The 22208-nt window shown below is 36.7% G+C and overlaps 1 protein-coding gene and 1 pseudogene across 10 annotated transcripts in view; one reads left to right on the forward strand and one right to left on the reverse strand.

Annotated features, from left to right (window-relative positions):
- Positions 1-22208, reverse strand: part of KIAA0586 (KIAA0586 ortholog) — a 110833-nt gene that overhangs the window by 22420 nt on the left and 66205 nt on the right. For all 10 annotated transcript variants that reach the window (XM_066341644.1, XM_066341645.1, XM_066341642.1 and 7 more), the window contains 2 exons: positions 13991-14145; positions 8452-8560 (listed from right to left, as the gene is read on the reverse strand). In XM_066341644.1, the coding sequence (XP_066197741.1) occupies positions 8452-8560; positions 13991-14145 (264 nt within the window). The remainder of the gene's footprint in view (positions 1-8451; positions 8561-13990; positions 14146-22208) is intronic.
- LOC136377730 (small nucleolar RNA U3) lies at positions 16886-16985 on the forward strand (annotated as a pseudogene).

Consider the following 22208-nt stretch of genomic DNA (forward strand, 5'->3'; position numbering starts at 1 on the left):
TTTTCCTTTTGTCCAGTCACGAAGCATCTCCTCACAATTACAACACATGATATGAGGAGCCCAACTCTTGTCTTGATTGCCAAGGGGAACTTGAAAATAGGCAATATGTGCACGTGTCACAAATGATGAAACATTGAGCCTTTGATGTTGAAGTGTGTAATAGCCACATATATAATATAACTGAAGGTGTCAGGACTATTCTTACATTTACGCCTACTCGAAGAAGCCATGATTCAATCTTGAAACAAAATAAGAGGGTGTTTTTATCAGATAATAACTTTTTACATTTAAAAACAATTACAATTATGTAAAAGTAATGTTTGTAAAACATTAATTGCCTTGTGGTTATGTTCAATCCAAGAGTCATTGCCCTCCAATTTAAAAACCAATGCATGCCATTAACTGTAACAAAAAGAAATTAAAATTGCATAAAAACTAGAGCATGCAGCAAAAAATGAATTTCAGATTTGGAATCAGCGATGCAGAAATATATAGAACAAGTTCTAAAACTTCATGCAACAGAAAATGAAAAAATAAATATTCCCCAGTGTTATCATACATTCTCAAATAGCCATAAGTTTTCTTTTGCTTTATAATCTGTATGCCTTTTATTTCGTTTTCTTGAATTATTGCATTGGCTATGATTTTGAAAGGAGTAGTGAGAGCAGATTTTATTTGCCTTGTTACCAATTTATTGGGAAAGCATTTAATCTTTCACTATCAAGTGTGCTGTTGGCTATAGGTTTGTTGTAAATGTCCTTTATTGTATTGTCCTTTGATTTTTAGTTTTCTGAAATTTTAATCATGAATAGATGTTGAATAATATCAAAAGTTTTTCTGCATTGTTTTAGATAATCGCATTTCTTTTGATTTAAATTTCATTTTTCAATTATAGTTTACATTCAATAAAATTTTGTATTAGTTTCAGGTGTTAGTAGACAATCATATAATAAGTTTTCCCCCAATGTTTCTGTTCATATGGTGAATTACATTGATTTTTTAATGTTGCACCAATCTTCTATTACTGGGAATAGCCCACCTGGTCGTATTTACTGACTTTTTATATATTGTTGGATTCACTTAATATGTTGTTAGAGGAATTTTGTGTCTATGTTCATAAGGGATACTTGTCTATATTTTTCATTTCTGGTAATGTCTTCATCTGGTTAATATTGAGAAGAGTTCTCTCTTCTATTTTCTCAGAATCTGAGTAGAATTGATATTATTTCTCCCTCAAATATTTGATTCTATCTCTAGTGTAGATCTGAGCCTGAAGTGTTCTTTGTTGAAATATTTTAAACTAAGAATTTATTTTTCTTTAATAAATATTAAATTACTTAGGTTATCAGTTTCTTCTCATTAGAGTAGATAAAAAGTTTCCATTTTACCAATGTTGCCAGATTTATGAACATAAAAATATTTATCATATTGTTTTATAATCTCTTTAATTTTTATAGAATATGTACTGATTTCCTCTCTTTAATTCCTAATAACAATAATTTGTGTATTTCCCCTCTTTTCCGTTATCATCCTGGCTAGGGTTTATCAGTTTTATCAATAATTCCAAAGAACCAACTTTTGGTTTGTTGAGTTTCTGCTATATTTATATTCTCAATTCCATTCTTGTCTTTATTATTTCCTTTCTTCTGCTTATTAGAGAAGTTTGATATCTTTATTCTTTTCCTGGTTTCCAGGTAAAGGCTTAGATTATTGATTTTAGACCTTTCTAGTCTATTCTAATATAAGCATTTAATGCCATAAATTTCCAAATACAGTAATCACTGCTTTAGTTGCATCCAGAAATTTTGATATGTTTTTAAATTTCATTCAGTTCATTTCTCGTTGACCCTACATAAAGGTTTAATTAAATGTGTGTAACTTAATTTACAAATATTTAGGAATGTACAGGAATCTGTTACTCATTTTCACTTTAATTGCACTAAAATCAGAGAATACATTTTATATTATTTCAATTGTTTTAAATTTACTGAGATGTGTTTCATGACGGAATATGGTTAATTTTTGATAAATGCTTCATGTGTACTTAGCAAGTATAATCAGCTTTTTATCAATTAGTTCAAATTGTATGATACTGTTGCTTGGTCTTCTACAGTCTTACTTTCTACTTTCTTATGAGTGTTAACATTTCCAACTATGAATGTGAATTTGTTTTTCCTTGGAGTTCTACCAATTTTTCTTTCAGGTATTCTAAAGTGGTCATGTTAGATACATACATATTTAAGACTGTTATATATCTTCTTGATAAATTAACCCTTTATTATTATTTAATGTCCTTCTTTATCTCTGATAATATTCTTTGCTTTCACAGTCTTTATTTTTATATAACTGATATTCATATAGTCATTCAGGTTTCTTTCAATTAGTGTTTGCATTGTTTATCTTCTCTCTATCCTTTACTTTTAACTACTTTTAACCTGCTTCTTCATATTTAAAACAAGTTTTTCTTGACAGCATAAACAGACCTTTTTTGTCCAATCTGACACTCTCTGTCTTTTAACTGGTGTGCTTATTTACACTTTATGTAAATTAATGATTGAATTTAAATCAATCATCTTGCTGTTTCCTTTTTGCTCTTTTTGTTGTTTTTGTTCCTTTCCCCCTCATTTTATGCCTGCCTTTGAAGTAACCGAGTAGTTTTAACATAGTAATATGTAAAAATATTTTAATGATTACTCTAGAGATTATAATATATTACATCACTTACGATAGTCAACTTTCCAATAACATTGTATCACAACACATAAGAACATTTCATCAGTATATTTTTAATACCTCAATCATTTATTTCATGCTATCATTGTCATTTTATTTTTATAGAACTATAAATAGATAATATATTGATATTATTTTTCTTTGCTTTGGACAATTATCTTATATAGTGATTAAAAATAAAAGCTTTTTTTTTTTAGTTGATGGATTTGTATTTAAGAATCTGAAGAAAATTTTCATCCTGTAAGAGACTAGTAATTTTTATTTCCATTTTCACCACTTTTATTCAACATATTTTTTAAAATTTTATTTAGACAATTAATTTTAACGAGGTGACATTGATCAGAGTGCATTGAGATTCAGAGAAAACATCTCCAGATCATTTTGACATTTGATTATGTTGTATATCCTTCACCCAAAGACAAATCATCCTCCTTCACCTTTTATTTGGTTTTCTTTATGCCCCTCCCTTCCCCCACCCCCTCCCTCTTCCCCTTCCCCTCCCCCTGGTAAGCACTGCACTCTTATCCATGTCCATGAGTCTCAATTTTGTGTCCCACCTATGTATGGAATCATACAGTTCTTAGAAAAACTCTTTTATTTATACCTTCATTTTAACCATGTCAGAAACTCTTCATTTCTTAAATCCAAGCTTCTTTCTGGAGTCACTTAATTTCTACTTGAACTTCTTTTAATTTTTCTGTAATACATGTCAGTCTCTCAGGTTTCATTTACCTGAAAAAAGCATTTATTTTGCCTTCATTTTCTAAAGTATTTTTGCTAGACACAGAATTCTGGGTTGACTTTTTTTTTCCTTTCAGCTTTAAAATGTGACACCATTGTCTTCTGCACAGTGGGTTTGTAATAACTTGATGTGTTTCTTAGCTTTTTCTGCAAGTAATATACCTTTGCCTCTGGCTCCCTACAATATTTTCTCTTTCCTTTTGGTTTTTAGCACTTTGAATATGATGCGTATAAATATTTTTTTATTTTAATCTTGCTTAGCATTCTCTGAGATTTCTGGATATGTAGGTTCATTTTTCTTATAAAATTATTGATCACTGTTTCATCAAGTACACTTTTCTGTTTGCTTCCTCTTTGGGGGGGGGGGGTTCCAGTTAATGTATACTATTGCTCTTGGATGCTCAGACTTCTTTCCCTCTTCTTTCTCTTTGTGATTCAGTTTCTATCAACTGTCATCAAGTTTACTGATTCCTCAGCTATGCTGAGTCTACTGATAAGCCCACTGAAGTTATTCTTCCTCTTTACTACTGTTTTCCCCCCTCACATCTCTATTTGATCCTTTCTTATGATTTCCATCTTTCTATAAAGTCCCATCTGTTCATGCAAGTTTTATCTGTTTTCTACTAATGTAATGATCGCTACATTCATCATAGTTAATTTAAAATTCCCTAACAGTTCTAACAACTGAGTCATCTGTGAAGTCTTGTCTTAATTGCTTTGTCACTTAAATGTGTATTATTGTTGGTTTATTATTTTTGGCTTCAATTTTGAATGAATGACAGACATTAAGTGTAAGACAATAGAGAATGAGGTAAGTAGTATTTAAATTTAGAAATGGGGATATCTCTTCTTCAAGTAGGCTATTAATGTGAGGAGTTGAGTCAATCAAGTCAGAAGTTAAACTGGCTTTGAGTTTTGTTGTTGCTGCAGTTAACTCTGATGTGCCACCAGCTTCCAAGTCCTCTAGTATTGTGTCTAGAGTGGGCCCTAGCATGCCAGAAGGGTTTTCTTGATGTTCCTATTCCACCTTCAGATTTCAGCTTCACTGTTTACTTGCAGCAAAAAGGGTTTCTTCTTTCTACAATCCTGCACCTTGTCCATTGGTAGACTGCTGCTACTTGTTACTCAGTTCTGGTTGGGCACGTGGTGAGGGACGAGAAAGGAGTAGTTTCCTATTGTCCTGGTCTATCATCAGTTCCAGGAAGATCCTATATGCCTGGGTCTTGTGGTGGGGCTTTCTCAGTGATTCTGTCTCTCTTCCCCATGGCAACCAAACCCTGCCTTATTCCTTTACTAAGTTTTATGCAAGTGAGGTTTCCTATCCTCCCAGCAATAACAGACCTCTAATGGTATTGATATAGGTCTGTGAGGCCAAGACTATTTCCTTCCTCTCCCTCAAAGGGATGGCTTTTTTTCCTATCTTTCCCCCAGCCACAGTGGGCTCTCACCTATACCCTGGAGGTGACAGGTGTCCCTTCCCCCAGTGACTTAAGAGTTTTGTTCTTACACAGGAAAAGAGTTGAAATAGGGCACCAGTCTTTCTGGAACTCTCTTCTTCCAGGCCTGTACCAGTGAAGGAAAATCTTTCTAGTCTCCTGCCCTTCTGCCCAATCTTCTTTTTCTAGAGGTCTATGGAAAAATGACTGCAAGTGGGAGCAAACTGGGAAATAAAATCAGATAAGTGGTATCATGTGGTCAAAACACACCCAAGGAATTTAATACCAAATAAAAGTTTTATTCTTAGACTCTAAAGTGTCATCTGTCAGAACAATTAATTCAATTTGTTTTATAATAAAATCTGAAAGTAATAATAAAGGGGGTGTGGGGACAAGGATTTTATAGGTTTCCTGGAAGCATAGTGCTGGAACCTATGTCCTATCATATCTTCAGTTAATTTTTCATGATCACTGCTAGTAAACTACTTGATTTTTTATATACACATATTAAACTATTAGGCATTTCAAAGTGAAATACATCTGCCTGAAAAGCCATAATTTGGGGTTCAAGTATCCTTAGAAGTATACTGCTCACAAAAATTAGGGGATATTTTATCACTTCATATTTTTAATTTTTAAATATCCCCTAATTTTTGTGAGCAGTATATTTATCTGCCAAACAAGGTATGCTTCCAATTCCTTTGTGATAGAGTGAATTTCCTTCAGTATCCTCAAGGCCTCTGTATGAGATAGAGATAGGATTAAATTCCTTCAAGATCACCCAAGTCCTGAGAACCCTAAAGAATTATCTTAGCACTCTGACTCTACTACTCTCTGAAATATTTGGCAATGTCTCAGAGTTTCATCAAAGAAAGAAATAAAACCTAAAAAATGTATGGAAATTGGCCCTGGCCGGTTGGCTCAGTGGTAGAGCATCGGCCTGGAGTGCAGGAGTCCTGGGTTGGATTCCCGGCCAGGGCACACAGGAGAAGCGCCCATCTGCTTCCCCACCACCCCCCCTTCCTCTCTCTCTCTTCCCCTCCTGCAGCCGAGGCTCCATTGGAGCAAAGATGGCCCGGGCGCTGAGGATGGCTCTGTGGCCTCTGCCTCAGGTGCTAGAATGGCTCTGGTTGCAACAGAGCGACGCCCCAGATGGGCAGAGCATCACCCCCTGGTGGGCGTGCTGGGTGGATCCTGGTCGGGCGCATGCGGAAGTCTGTCTGACTGCCTCCCCGTTTCCAACTTCAGAAAAATACAAAAAAAAAAAAAAAATGTATGGAAATAAAATCATAACTGACTGCATTTGCCAAAGTAATCATATTCATTCAAAAAGTATTCAGGATGGGCCCTGGCCAGTGCATAAAACATCGGCTCAGTGTATGGACATCCTGGGTTCGACTCCAGTCAGGGCACGCTGGAGAAGCGACCATCTGCTTCTCTCTTCTACCACTCTGCCTTCTATTCTTCTTCTTCTCTCATAGCCAGTGGCTCAGTTGGTCTAAGCCTGTTAGCCTCAGGCACTAAAAACAGCTTGGTACTCGAGCATCAGCCCAAGATGGGGTTGACAGGTATATCCTGGTCAGGGCACATGCAAGAGTCTATCTCCCCTCCTCTCACTTAAAAAAAATTCTGGATGGAGAAGTATAAAGTGAAACACTTAGCTTCTACTTAAAATGCTCTATTTATAGCTCTGGGTATTTATTTGTCTTAGTCAAAGCTGACATAGGTCTGCTCTCCTAACTTCTGCATTAGATGTAAAATAAAATAATTTACACAAATTAGTCCACTGTTCTAAATTCTTTCTAAATAAAATTTCTTCTTACTAGTAAAACATTGATTTCTCTTATTCTTATGATTTTTATTGACTAAATGTTAATTGAACAGTATTTGATGACAATGTTGTAAGTCAACAAAAATTTAACTATTGCCATTTTGTGGTCAAGCATTCATATCTGTGAAACTAAAAACCATGTCACTTTCCTAAAGAGAGATATTTACAAAGATATTTTCCCATCAGCTGAAAAAAAAATGATCTTTTTATTATATATCACATCCCCAAGAAGATAAAATTCACATATAATTTTAATTATAATTTTTAAAAAACTAAATATATAGTCATTGGTCATGCATGGTAACAGTACTCAGTAGAAGGACATCAAGTCAGTCCAGTCCTGATATTATGTTAGGAACATTCACTTGTTCCATATACTGTCATGATTAATTTTTAAATACTATGATTAAATACGAGCAACTTTTCACAGGAATCCAAAATACAATATTAACACTACTACACTATGGTTAGGTTAGAAAAGTAGTTGGGAGTACAAAGTTCTGATAGGTTGGAGCAAAAGAGTAACATAAAACAAATGCAAAAGCAAAAATCTAAACCTCATATAGCAGGATCTTAACAAATATCTTGGTGCTTCCTAGTTTAGGGTCTCCCCCAAATGTCAAAGCACAGTTATATTTGCAATTATATAGGTTCTCAATATATGAGTTTACAAAACACAACTATAAAAACAAAGAAAAACATGCCACTTTAAAATATTTCTAAACTTCCTCTTGGATTGTGAATAGAAAATTTTAAACATTAGACATCCTAATTTCTACTGCCAAATTTCAGAATCTAGGTTATATAAAATTTAAATGACTAAGATGCAAGAAGGGAAACAAAAAGCCAACACCTTGCAGAAACATAAAGACAACATCAAAATGCTGTGATGCAGATTATAAAGCTCAACCACACAGTTCAGGTAAACAACAGTATAGAGAAATTCATCCATGTGATAGCATGTAACATGAGAATAACTTTGGTTTTTAAATTGTACGTGGTCAACATCACCACACAACAGGAAGACACCTTAACAGTCATACCCCCACCATTATCATATTATACTTTAAAACACACAACTATGATAGATAGACCTATATATAGATAAAAGTCAGACTTTCAGTTGTACGAGAACCAAAAAAGTAAGATTAAAGAAAAAACACTACCTGAGAGTTTCTAAAATCCATTAGAAATAGCCTAACCAAGCAGCGGTGCAGTGGATGGAGCGGTGGACTGGGACGTGAAAGACCCAGGTTCGAAACCCCAAGGTCGCCAGATTGAGTATGGATTCATCTGGTTTGAGCAAGACTCACCAGCTTGAGCCCAAGGTCGTTGGCTTGAGCAAGGGGTCACTTGGTCTGCTGTAGCCCCCCAGTCAAGGCACATATGAAAAAGCAATCAAGGAACAACTAAGGTGCTGCAACAAAGAATTGATGCTTCTCATCTCTCTCCCTTCCTGTCTGTCTGTCCCTATCTGTCCCTCTTTCTCTCTCTCTGCCACAAAAAAAAGAAAGAAATAGACTTTAACTGTAAAAAGAACTAACAAATACATCATCAAATGTGATGCCAAATTCTTTATCCCAAAAGACTAAATGAGAAAAAGCAAAAAGAAAATCTAAAGATGTATATTAAAGTAAAGAATTCTCATAATATAGCAATATCAAGACAAGTATCAAACTTATTATATTATTAGAAGCAAATGAATCTTACCCTGTTGCTCTGAAAGTGAAGTATCAGGTTTATTTCTTACTCGTATTATATGACTTTGTGTTGGCTTGTGTTCAACTTGCTTAACTTCTTGGTCTTGCTTTTGTTGGTCCTAAAGAATTCAAGATGAAGTCACAGTGTTATTTTTAAAGTTACTTTAAAATAATTTGAGCAATTAAATTACTTAGGAATTTATTATATAAAATTGAATATTACACATGCCTTCTAAATGCCAAATGTTATTAAAGAAAAGATATTGCAAATAAAATCTTTAAAATGATCTGGGTAATATACACAGATTTGAAATATCCAAATCATTTCTATTTTTATGAGAAAAGTGAGAGCTACTTATAAATCAAACTCTTTTAGACACATATACATGGTGGGCTTAGACAGGATAAAAATTTGGAGAGCTGTAAACTCTCCTATATAACTATTTTTACATAAAATGCAAATTTCAAAGAGCTTTTATATATATAAAGTAACATCATTTAATTCTCAAGTGTAAGAGGTATTGTTATCCTCCTCTACCATTCAAAAACTGGACACTACACCATAAACCCCATCATCTCTCCTCCTTACCAATAACCCAACCAAATTTGAAATTTACAGCAGTCACAAATCCCTTCACAATCTCACATCACAAAGTGTGATAACGGCCATTTTCTTTCTTCCCTTTCCTATTTTATGAGCCTAATTATATGTGAGTACCTGACAACAGCCATCAGATGGATTTCGACAGGAACTTAAAAAGATATCTCTAGACTTATCAACAAGTACAAGCAGAGAAGAATCTGAAACACCTGTCCACATGGACTCAATTGCAACCATCCCAGCTCTGGCAGGAACCTATCTATCTACAGACAAAAGTGAGTAACTTCAGGCTGCAGTAGTAACAGGCTTTAATTCTGGTCTTCTAGGTTAGAGCCATTAGTCATGTAGGTTTCTGCCTTGAATGGAATACTATTTTGGTGTATCTTTCTAAGACAGATACAATGACTATCTCTGGCTGCTTCAACTTAGAACATCCCTATTGGCTCCCTTCCTTAACTACAGTGATTAAGAGCTGGGTATTGTGGAGCTAAACTGCTTATGTTCAAACCTGGCTATCATTTTCTAGCTTTGACCTTGGACAAGTTATTAATCCCTCACACGTCAATTTCCTCATTCACAAAATGAGCATAATAATAATAATAACTATCTCATTAGGTTGTTATAAGGATTAAATGAGTTAAGTATGTAAAGAACTTAGAACAGCATCTGGTGGAGTAAGCACTTGTAGCTCTGCTATTATTATTACTAGCCATACTTTTTCTATTAAAGAAATCTAACAAATGAATTTTTTGAGGCCCATTCTTCTGGTAACATTTCATAGTTTTATTTTTAAGTAGGCCAACAACAAAAGGAAAGCAATCATTCTTTTATTTTTTTAAATAGTTTTATTGGGTATAATGGATAGACAATAACCTTCACATACTTAAACATATATAACTTGCTAAATTTTGGCATGTGTATACATACCCATGAAACAATCACCACAATCAAGAATATAATGAATATATCCATGAATATCAAAAGTGGAATCTCATATCCTTTCGTACTCCCTGCTATTACTAATGATTAGTTTGCATTTTCTAGGATTTTATGTAAATCAAATCACAGAGTATGCATATTTGGAGAGGGGGTCTGGCTTCTTTCCTCAAGATAACTTTTGTGAGAATTATCCATGTTAGTATATGGTTCAGTAGTCCATGCCTTTTTATTGCCGAGAAGTATCCCATTGAATAGATATACCACCATTTGTATATTCACCAACTGATGCACATTTATATTGTTTCCAGTTTTGGGCTACTACTAGTAAAGTTGTTATAAATGTTCATGTACAAGTCTTTGTGTAGACATATGCTTTAAAGATTTTATCAATTTTTTAAAATTAAGTGGGAGGCAGAGACAGACTCCTGTGTGCACCCTGACTGGGATCTACCCAGCAAGCCCCCTACCAGGCGATGTTCTGCCCATCTGGGTCGCTGCTCTGTTGCTAGGCAACTGAGCTATTCTAGCACCTGAGGCAAGGCCATGGAGCCATCCTCAGCTCCCAACGTCAAGTTTGCTTGAACCATTAGAGCCATGATTGTGGGAGGAGAAGCGGGGAGCAGCGGGGAAATAGATGGCCACTTCTCCTGTGTGCTCTGATCAGGAATGGAACCCAGGACTTCCACATGCTGGGCCAACACTCTACCACTGAGCCTACCAGCCAGGGCTATTTATTGATTTTATAGAGGAAGAGGTAGGGGGAATGAAAGGCATCAACGCATAGTCACTTCACTTTAGCTGTTCATTGGTTGCTTGTCGTATGTGCCTTGACCGGGCAAGCCCAGGGTTTCAAACTGGTGACCTCGGCATTCTAGACTAATGCTGTATCCACCCACCATCATAGGCCAGGTAGATATATGTTTTAGATTCTCTTGGGTAAGTACCCAAAAAATGAAATGTCTGGGCCATATAGCATGTGTATATTTCACTTTTTAAAGAAATTGCCAAACTGTTTTCTAAAGTGGTTGAATCATTTCATATTCCCAACCACCAGTTTAAGAAAGCTGTTACCCTACATCCTTGCCAATACTTGTCATGTCAGTATTTTTAGATATTCTAATGGGTATATAACAGCAGTTCTTTGTGAGACAACTTACTGAATGGAAGAAGACATTTACTAATGATACATCTAATAAAGGGTTAATATCCAAAATTTATAAAGAACTCATATAACTCAGTAACAAAATAAAAGTACAATTAAAAAATGGGCAAAGGACCTGAATAGATATGGCCAATAGATATAGGAAAAGATGCTAAACATCACTAATCATCAGAAGCACAAATTAAAACCTTAATAAGCTATCAGCTCACACCTGTCAGAATGGCTATCAGCAATAAATCAACAAATAAGTGTTGACAAGAATATCGAGAAAAGAGAACCCTTGTGCACTGCTGGTGGGAATGCAGATTGGTGCAGCTACTATGGAAAATAGTATGAAGTTTCCTCCAAATATTAAAAAATGGAACTGCCTTATAACCCAGCAATTCTACTTCTAGGTATATATCCAAAAAAACTCAGAACACTAATTCAAAAGAATATATGCACCCCCAGGTTCACTGCAGTGTTTTTCACAATAGGCAAGATTTGGAAGCAACCCAAGAGCTTATCAATAGATGAACAGATGAAAAAGTTGTGGTATAGTACTGACTGGAGCCACGGTGGATAGAGCTTCATCCCAGAGAACAGAGGTCATTGGTTTGAGCCCGGGGTCACCAGTTCCATCCTGGGTTTACAGATCCTGGGGTCACCAGCTCATTTCCCTGAGGGCACCTGCTTGATCCCAAGGGTGCCCATTTGAGCCCTAGTCAGGGCACATATGAGACATAATTGATGGGTGCACAACAAGGTGGAACAACGAGTTGATGATTTTCTTTCTCCTTTCTCCCCTCCATTCCTCTCTCTTAAATAAAAAAGTTGTGGTATATATATATATATAATAGAATATTACTTGGCCACAAAAAGAATGAAATCCTACCATTTGTGATGCATGGATGGACCTAGAGGGCATTATACTATGTGAAATGAATCAGTCAGAGAAAGATAAATACCATATGATTTCATTTAACAGTGAAATCTAAACAGCAAAATAAATGAACAAACAAAACAGAAACAGACTCAAATAGACTGGTGTTGTCAGGGTGGAGCGCGGTGGGGTTGGGGGACTAGATGAAAAGGAACAGATTAAGAAGTACAAATCGGTAGTTTGAAAATAGTAACAGGCCCTGGCCGGTTGGCTCAGTGGTAGAGCGTCGGCCTGGCGTGCGGAAGTCCCGGGTTCGATTCCCGGCCAGGGCACACAGGAGAAGCGTCCATCTGCTTCTCCACCCCTCCCCCTCTCCTTCCTCTCTGTCTCTCTCTTCCCCTCCCGCAGCTGAGGCTCCATTGGAGCAAAGATGGCCCGGGCGCTGGGGATGGCTCCTTGGCCTCTGCCCCAGGTGCTAGAGTGGCTCTGGTTACGGCAGAGCAACGCCCCGGAGGGGCAGAGCATTGCCCCCTGGTGGGCAAAGCGTGCCCCTGGTGGGTGTGCCGGGTGGATCCCAGTCGGGCGCATGCGGGAGTCTGTCTGACTGCCTCCCCGTTTCCAGCTTCAGAAAAATACAAAAAAAAAAAAAGAAAAGAAAATAGTAACAAAGATGTCAAGTACAGCATAAGGAATAGAGTCAATAATATTGAAATAACTATGTATGGTGCCAGGTGGGACTGGAAATACTGGGAGGAATACTTTGCAAAGTATATGATTGTCTAACCACTATTCTGTACACCTAAAACTATTACAAAATAACACTGAATGTAAACTATAATTGAAAATTTAAATTTCAAAAATCACTATTTCTTTGTGGTGTTAGCCTTTTCCTAATGATTAATGATGTTGAGATTCATTTTATGTGCTTACTTTCCATCAGTATACCTTCTTTGGGTAAAATATCTGTCCAAATACTTCATCTACTTTTAATTAGATTGTTTATTTTTTTAATATTGAATTCTGTTCCTCATGTATTCTGGATACAAGCCTTTTATAAGATGAGTGATTTGCAAGTGTTTTCTCCCGATCTGTGGCTGGTCTAATCATCTCTTAACAGTGTATATTGAAGAGCAATTCTTATTTTTGAAAATATCAATTTATTTTTTCTTTCATGGATAGTGCTTCTGGTGTCATTCTTGCCTAACCCAAGGTCAAAAGCAATTTTTGTTTTACACAAAAGTTATTAACAGATATTTATTCATTAGTAACTAGTTTTTCCAAACTTTTCTTGATCACTGATTATTAATATTGAACCCTACATAATTGTGTGTTCTATAACCAATCTTTATTTTACATATCTTTGGCTTTCATCTTCAACACCAGGCAATACTACACAATACCATGCAATGAATAGTTGTTGAGTAAATTAACCCACAGAGAAAGCCATCGCTATTACATAGATACAAAACTGTAGTAAATAACAGAAGCATCTTTTCCCCTCTTGTAGAGGAATTATCCTATTTTTTCAGTATTTAAGACTGCATGGACCACTGGCTAAAACTCTAGAAGACAGAAATTTCTTATCTTTCATGGTAACACATTTTGCAAATTTTAATATAAAAAAAACCCCATCTATTGAGTACCTACTTAATGTACAAAATTATTGAGTTAGATATTGCATGGGGATACAGAGGTCTGAATGGTCATAGCTACCCAACTAGGTAACAGGAATGTTTTATACATTATGTTTAATCTTTAATTTAAGAATGAGGGAGTTAAGGCTAAGAAAAAGGCTAAGTAATATTTTCAAGGTTGCAGCTAGAAATGAAACAAACTCAGATTTATCTCCAGACTTGAATAAATAAATAAAGGATGTAACTAGATGTTACCCAAATCCAGACCATGCTCTTTAGAGTGTATCAGGCTAAGGCAAGATTGTTACCATCCTCATTTTAAATACAGGGCAAGTGCTTTTGATTGGGTACCTGAGGAAAATCTTCAGCTGCTACTGATAATTTCACATCATTTTCTTGTGCTGTCAGAGGTGTTGTGCGAAGAGCAAAATGAGAAGCTGGCTGTAATTCCAATTCTTTCAAACTCAATGGACCGTGACTAGCACATGAATCTTCATAACTATCACCTGTTATCAAATATGTAAACAAAAAGTTAAAGCAAATAGATTAATTTCTCTTAGACAGGAAATAAATAATTGCCTAAAATTATCAATATTTCTTACCTGCTGAATCAGAAATAGAAACCAAACATCTGGTGCCAAGCCTTCATTGCAATTAAAACCATGGCTCATAGAGAATGCAAAAAGTGTCTCTTTTCAAACAAATCTGCATTCTGAGGTTCCACTTACGCAATCTACACCTAATCCCCATTCCTACACACCAACTCCTAACACCAAGCTTACCTTCTCTATCAGTAAGAGTTAATACAACATTTTCTATCTAGAATGCAGTTTTAAAGCAAGGGGCACATTCCTGGCTAGAAATTCCTTAATTCTGTTCTATATATATTTTTCTTTAAATGATCAAGTTACTCTTTTCCTTATCCAAATGGCATTTTGATCAAATTAATAAAAAAAAAAGTAAGAGCAATAAGAGACACTATTTACCTAATAATAATGACACTGTGCATTTATATTACACTTTATATTCTAAGCACTTTCATATACATTATCTCATTTCATTTGAACCTCTAAATCATTCTGCAAGGTAGGAAGGTCAGATAGTATTACAATTGTTTTTCACTGACAAAGCTAAGACTCAGGAAAGTTATCTGTTCAAAAATCAGAGCTAATAAAAGGTACAAAGAGATTAAAATCCTTATCTGCCATCTCCTAGTCACTATTCTTTATTACACATTAAAATTTTTTTTTTTATTTACTGATTTTTAGAGAGAGGGAGAAAGAGAGAGAGAGGTTGCTGACCGGAAGCCCAAGGTCACCGGTTTGAGCAGGGGGTCATTGGTGCAGCTTGACCTGCCCCACCCTGTCGAGGCACCTATGAGAAGCAAACAATGAACCACTATGAGTTAATGCTCCTCCCTCTCCTCCCTCTCTCTCTCTCCTGTTTCTCTCTAAAATCAATTTTAAAGATTTATAAAAAGATAAAAAAAACTAGCATATATAATGTTAAAAAAGAAGAGATTATGAACTTTGTGCTGCCTGATGGTGGTGGCGCAATGGATAGAGTGTCTATCTTGGATACTGAGATCCAAGGTTTGAAACCCTGAGGTCACTGGCTGGAAAGCAGGCTCACCAGCTTGAGCGAGAGGCTGCCGGCTTGAGTGTGGGATCATCAACATGATGCCATGGTTGGTGGCTTGAAGTACAAGGTCATTGGTTTGAGCAAAGGGTCACTGGCTTGGCTTAAGTCCCCCAGTCAAGGCATGTATGAGAAGCAATCAATGAACAACTAAAGTGTCGCAATTATGAGTTGATGCTTCTTGTCTCTCTCCCTTTCTGTCTGTCTCTCACAAACAATAAAAACAAAAAAATACTTTATGCTGATCATATGGTCATAACCTAGAAAACCCGAGAGACTCTAGTGAGGAAAAAAAACTTTATTACAATTAATAACAGAATTTGGTAATGTGACTGGATACTAAATGAAAAAATAGAAATCGGTTTTTCTCTAAACTGTACTATAGCAATATACACATAAAAATGGAAAAATAATCCTTTACTATAGTGACCAGACTATAAGAATAAAATTATCTAAAAGCTTTAGAATCCATATGAAGAAAATTATGAAATGTTATACAAGAACACAAAAGAAGATCTGAACAAATAGTAAACTATACCATAAAAATGTCAATTCTCCCAATACTAACAAATTAGTACAATTCCAATTAGGGTAATTTTTGTGTGTGTGTGTGAGAGAGACAGAGACAGAGCGAGGGACAGATAGGGACAGACAGACAGGAAGGGAGAGAGATGAGAAGCATCAATTCCTCATTGTGGCTCCTTAGTTGTTCATTGGTTGCTTTCTTATATGTGCCTTGACCAGGGCACTCCAGCAGAGTGAGTGACCCTTTGCTCAAGCTAGCAAACTTGGGCTCAGGCCAGCGACCTTGGGCTTCAAGCCAGTGACCTTGGGCCTCAAGCCGGTGACCACTGGGTCATGTCTATGATCCACACTCAAGCCAGTGACCCTGTGCTCAACCCGGAGACCTCGGGTTTCAAACCTGGGTCCTCGGCATCCCAAGTTGACACTCCATCCACTGCACCACCGCCTGGTCATGCATGGTGACTTTTAATTTAAATAATTTAGAGTTTATATGGAAGAATAAATGCCTGAGAATTGCCAAAAAAAGTATAAAAATTATTTTTAAAAGGGAATCTTGCCCTGCCCTCAGGTAACAGAATGTGTCAGAAAGACTCAATAGTGGAATATATTTAGGATCATAAAAAATATTTTAGATCTAAAAAAGAATCCAGGCCTCGGCTGGTTGGCTAGGCAGTAGAGTCTTGGCCGGTTGTGTGGAAGTCCTAGGTTCAATTCCCAGTCAAGGCACATAGGAAAAGCAACCATCTGCTTCTCCACCCCCCAGCCTCCCCCTTCTCTTTCTCCCTCTCTATTTCTTCCCCACTCCTACAGCCATGGCCCAAATGAACAAGTTGGCACCGGATGCTGAGGATAGCTCCATGGTCTCACTTCAGGCACTAAAATAGCTCGGTTGCCATGCAATAGAGCAGTAGTCCCAGATGGGCAGAACATCAGCCAGGTTGGGGTGCATGTGGGAGTCTGACTCTCCAACTCCCTGCCTCTCACTTGATTAAAAATAAATAAATAAAGAATACTTAAATATAGATAAATAAAAGAATCCATAAAAACATTCCTATATCTATGGACATTTAATATAAAAATTGGAAGACTATACTTTCAGGGATCATTTCTATAGTTTGTTAATATAAAAATTGGTTACTATTTCCACTCAGTAGGAAAAAGCTTACATAATAATTGCTGCTGATGTAAGTGTCTGTTTATCTGGAAGAAAATCAAATTGAACTTCTGCCTTATACCATTTGCAAAAGGAATTCCAGATAGACTTAAATGTAAATATACACTAAGTAATGGAAATTTTGCGCGCACACACACAAATAAAAGTCTAGAAGACCATAGGCATAGTGTTAGTGGAAACCTAACCAAGCCACGAAAACACAAAATATATAAAAGAGAAATAACTATATAAAGGTTTTTTTAATTACATGGCAAAGAAATATAAAAAATAATGTCAATGAACAAAGTATAAATTTGGAAAAAGGAATCTGTATTACAAATGACAAACATTTAAAATATAGCAAAGTTACAGGAAAAATTTAGGATCTAACAGACGGGGAAAGATCTTAAGTAGGTAATTCATAGAAGAGCAAATCCAAACGGCCAAGAAACATGAAAAAACACAAACTCACCAGTAGTCAGATATTATATTTATATTTCAAGTGACAAAAATAAAAAGACTAAAAAACATAATTTCTGGAGAGATGCAGGGAAAAGGGCTAATAAATTACTGATACAAATAAACTGGTCTAAACTTTTAACATAGCCAGCTAGGCACAGCTATTTTAAAATTAAAAATATATTTGCTCTTGGACCCAGTAACTACTCCTGGGAAATAATTCCATAAGAATCACACTTCGTTTTTACATAAAATTATGTGTGGACAATGTATGGGTATAAAGAAAAAAAAATAACAAAGGATTCAAGGTAAATTTTGATATAAGAAAAAAATGCAGAAACCCAGAATATAAACACTCAAACATCTTCCCCAAAGCATTAAAACTACATAATAACCTTCAACTTACATAACACCCTATCATTTAACATATGTTTACTGACTATGCAATAGGTGCTACATACTCTGCTAGATGACAGGGATCCGACAGTGAATGAGATAAAGTCCCTACCCTCGAGTGAGATTACAGGCAGTGTGATAAAAGCAACATAAGGCCGGCGACATCAGAGGACTATATAGAGAGCACATATGACGGGTATCTAAACCAGTGACAAGGGGTCAGGAAAGGATCTCATGACAGCAATCATAAAAATGCTGGATTTGCTGTGTCACTTCTAAAAAGCATGCTTGCTGAGTGTGTGTCTATGTAATGTAAGCTTAACCCTTTGTAAGAAGGAGGCCTGAAGTATTTTATTCAAGTCACATTTAGTTCATCATAACTTGAATCCCTGTTTTTACTTTCTAGAATCTTACTGTTATGACAAAGCACATGGGAGACCTTCAGAGAAGACTAAGTGCACTTGGAATCGCCAGTGCCAGCAGCACTCTGGATCTGGCATGTTTAATATATTATCCCACTTGTATGAAATCCAAAGGCACCTCAGATTCCACATGCATAGCCCGCCCGGGGCTGGTGCAGTGGACAAAGCACTGACCTGGAGTGCTGGGGTCCTCCAGTTCAAAACCCCAGGCTTGCCCAGTCAAGGCACATAAGAGAAGCAGCTGCTGCGAGCTGATGATTCCTGCTCCTCCTTCTCTTTCCCCCTCTCTCTCCTCTCTCCAAAGTCAATAAATAAAATCGTTTTTTAAAATTCCACATGTATAACACTGCACTCATTCTATCTTCCTAATTTTGTCCTTCCTATTTCCTCTTAGAGAATGAAAATACCATCTATCCAATCATCCTAGCCAGAAATGCAGAGATTCCTTAGAATTGTCCATTCTCCTCCTTAGCTGTCACTCACATCTCACTTCCCACACCCACCCTGCTGCTCAGCAGTGTCTCACCAGGTTTACTTTAATAGCTGTCTAATCAGGCTCCTTGCCTCCAGGCTCAATCCTTGCCAATCTACCGATCACACTGTACCTCAGATGATCATGTTAAAGAAGGAGCAAATATGATGATATCACCAATTGACATATAGTCCTTCATAGGTTATAAAACATTCAAAATTGGTTGAAGTTCAAAACTGAATTTTCCATGGGACTAGAGTAAGATTGGCATTATTTTCCAATTTGTACACTAATGGATCCTGACCATTTTAAGAGTAAATCCAAAAACTCCTTGATATCTCATTCAGAGGCTTTTAGGATCTGGTTTCTGCTCACTGTTCCAATCTCCTTGCATCCTAAACTCTAATTCATTGATAAACATTTCTTGGCCCTGGCCATTTGGCTCAGTGGTAGAGCATAAGCCCAGTGTTTGGATATCACAGGTCTTTTTCCCAGTCAGGGCACACAGGAGAAGTGCCATCTGCTTCTCCACCCCTGTCCCTCCCCGTTTTCTCTCTCTCTTTTTCTCTTCCCCTTCCACAGCCATGGCTCACTGGTTTGAGCACATTGGTCCTGGGCTCTGAGGATGGCTCCATGGGGCCTCTGCTTCAGGCACTAAAAATAACTTGGTTGTGAGTGTGATCTCAAATGGGCAGAGCATCGCCCCAGACAGGGATTGCCGGGTGGATCCCAGATGGAACACTTGTGGGAGTCTGTGTCTCTATCTCCCCTCCTCTCACTTGGAAAAAAAAAAGACTCTTATTTCCCTAAGTCTTCCTATTTGTCTACTTTATTCCCTTGCTGTATATTCTGCCTGAAAGGTCCTTCCTCACTTTGTACACAGTAAACATCTATTCACCTTTGAGAACTCATTTCAGGTAAGCCTCAACTTGTGCATAAGGTCTTTCTTGATTGCCCTCCACAGATACAATGCACCTGTATCCCCATCCTAGATGGACTTCTTCTCAATAACTATAATAATTTATCGCATGTTTTTGCCTTCTCATCTATTGCTATTAGAGAAAAAACTCATTATGGGCAGAGCCTTTCCAGGTTTTGTAGTCCTAGCACCTAGAATGTGCTTAGAGCCTAGCAAGCACTCAAAGAATATTTCTGAAAGAATAAGTAAATGAACAAACTGGAACATGCTTATCATAGTTCACCATCTGGCTAATTCCTTTAAGATTCAATTTCACACTGGCTCTTGTGGGAAACCTTGCCTGAGCTGTCATGTACGGGCTGAGTTCCTCCTCTGTGCTCCCACAGCTGTCTGTGTTTATTGTACTCATCACACAATATTATAATTGCTGCTATCTTTCTTGAATTTGTCCTATAATAGTTGGTAAACATCCCTGACAGTAGACATCTACTATCTGTACCTCAAGTGACTAATATAGTGCTAATGTATTATTGGGTATACAGAAGGTATTTGATACAAGTTTTCTGAGTAAATAAAGAGTTATAACTCATACTAAATCAAGGAGTCCTCATAATTTATCCAAAATACAGTTTGCATTTTAGGATTCCCAACATAATACTTCAAAGCTTATTATAAATCTTTTTGTTACTCAATACAACCTGAGAGCCTCAGAATTAGAAATAGTGGTGGAGGACTATGGCTTGCAAAAAGGACTCTCTGAAAATGAGCAGGGGAAGGGAGAGGCAAAGTAAGAACAGATGAGATTCTGTAAGCAGAGTTATTAAAAATCAGTATAAAAGCCATGCCAGAAAAAATGACCCTCAGGATTCACTCTTCCACAGTAACGATTATGTAACAAAATACTTGAAACAAGCTAACTCTGTATAGGTACATTCGTTTTAGGCAACTGTGGCTAGTTTCTGATATTAGTAAATACACTTGAGAAGTGACTTTTACATATTGAGGGTATTATGAAAGAGAGTAACACAATGTGCCTGACATTGTGCTAATGGTTTTACATGCATTGTCACTTACAACCATTCAAACTTGACGATGTGGCTACTATTTATGGTAATCAGCCTCCAAGATTACTATTTATGGTAATCAGCCTCCAAGATGCCCTGATCCTTGCTCCTGTATTCACACATTTATGTACCCTACTATGTCATTGTGGGATTGGTCTGTGCTATTGCTAGAATGTGGCATAAGCTGCAGCATGTCACTTCTGAGATTAGGTTATAAAAGGCATTGTAGTTTCCATCTTGTTTGCTCACTTTCTCTCAGATCATCTGCTCGGGGCAAGCCAGCTGCTATGCCATAAGCAGCTCTACAGAAGGTTCACCTAGTGAGGAACTGAGGCCTCTTCTCAGCCACCACGTGAGTGAGCTTGGAAAACAGATTCTCCAACCCCAACTGAAGCTTTCTGGTGACCTCAGCCCCAGCCAACAGCTTGACTGCAACCTTGAGAGAGATCCTGAGAACCACCCAGCTGAGGCACTCCCAGATTCACAAATCCCACAACTGTGTGAGACAATGTTTGCTCTTCAGCTGCTAAACTTTGAGGTAATCCATTACACAGCAATAGATAAACAATACACTAACAGTATCCCATTTGATAGATGAAGAAACTTGGGCTCAGTGATATTAAGTGATCTGCCCCAAATTACACAAAGCTGGAATTCAAACTGATATCTGAAATTCCAAGAGGACAAATCCTTAGCCATTCTGTTATACTGCCTCATCTATATACTCTTTGTTATGGCACACTACTTATTACTTTTTCCAATTAAATTAAACAAACACATTGTACCTACTATTAAAAAATATACTGGGCTCCTGGTTGGGTGGTCCAGTGAATAGAGCCTCATCCCGGTGCACTGAGATCACGGGTTCGATTACCGGTCAGGGCACATACAAGAAGCAATCAATGAGTACACAACTAAATGCAACAATTAAATGGAACAATGAGTTGATGCTTCTCTCTCTCCCTGCCTTCCTCTATTTCTCTCTCTCTATCTTCCTCTCTCTCTCCCTCTCTCTCAAATCAATGAAAAAATTTAAACATACACACAGTATTTTTAAATAATGCATTTAAAATATTTAAAATGTATCACTTTGGTAATCTGTTAAATGCCACCACAGGTACAAGGAGCAGCTGAGTAGATGTTCTTGTGGGCTTTATTCTATCACGATTTAACAAGCATCTAGTTGCTCTCACGCGCCTATCAATTCTCAAGTGATCTGCAAGAGCCATCTAGTGTCAATTCTGTTTAACTGCAATCTGCACAGAAAGCTGGATACAAATGTCACAATTTGTTTTAAACTACTAATTTTGAATCATATTTTAAAAGAACATAAAAGATTAATGCTCTCAGATTATATGTGGAAAAGATGGTAAATAATTCCAATATTACTTTGTATTTACTCCCATGGAATTTCAGTCTTGACTTTCTTTGAATATAGTGGGCTTACTCAATATAAAACTGAGACTTTAAATACTTTACATCAATGTTTTTCTAACTTCAGGAATTTCCTTTTCAGATTTC

The sequence above is a fragment of the Saccopteryx leptura genome, chromosome 6, assembly GCF_036850995.1.
Source record: "Saccopteryx leptura isolate mSacLep1 chromosome 6, mSacLep1_pri_phased_curated, whole genome shotgun sequence".
Classification (NCBI taxonomy): Eukaryota; Metazoa; Chordata; class Mammalia; order Chiroptera; family Emballonuridae; genus Saccopteryx; species Saccopteryx leptura.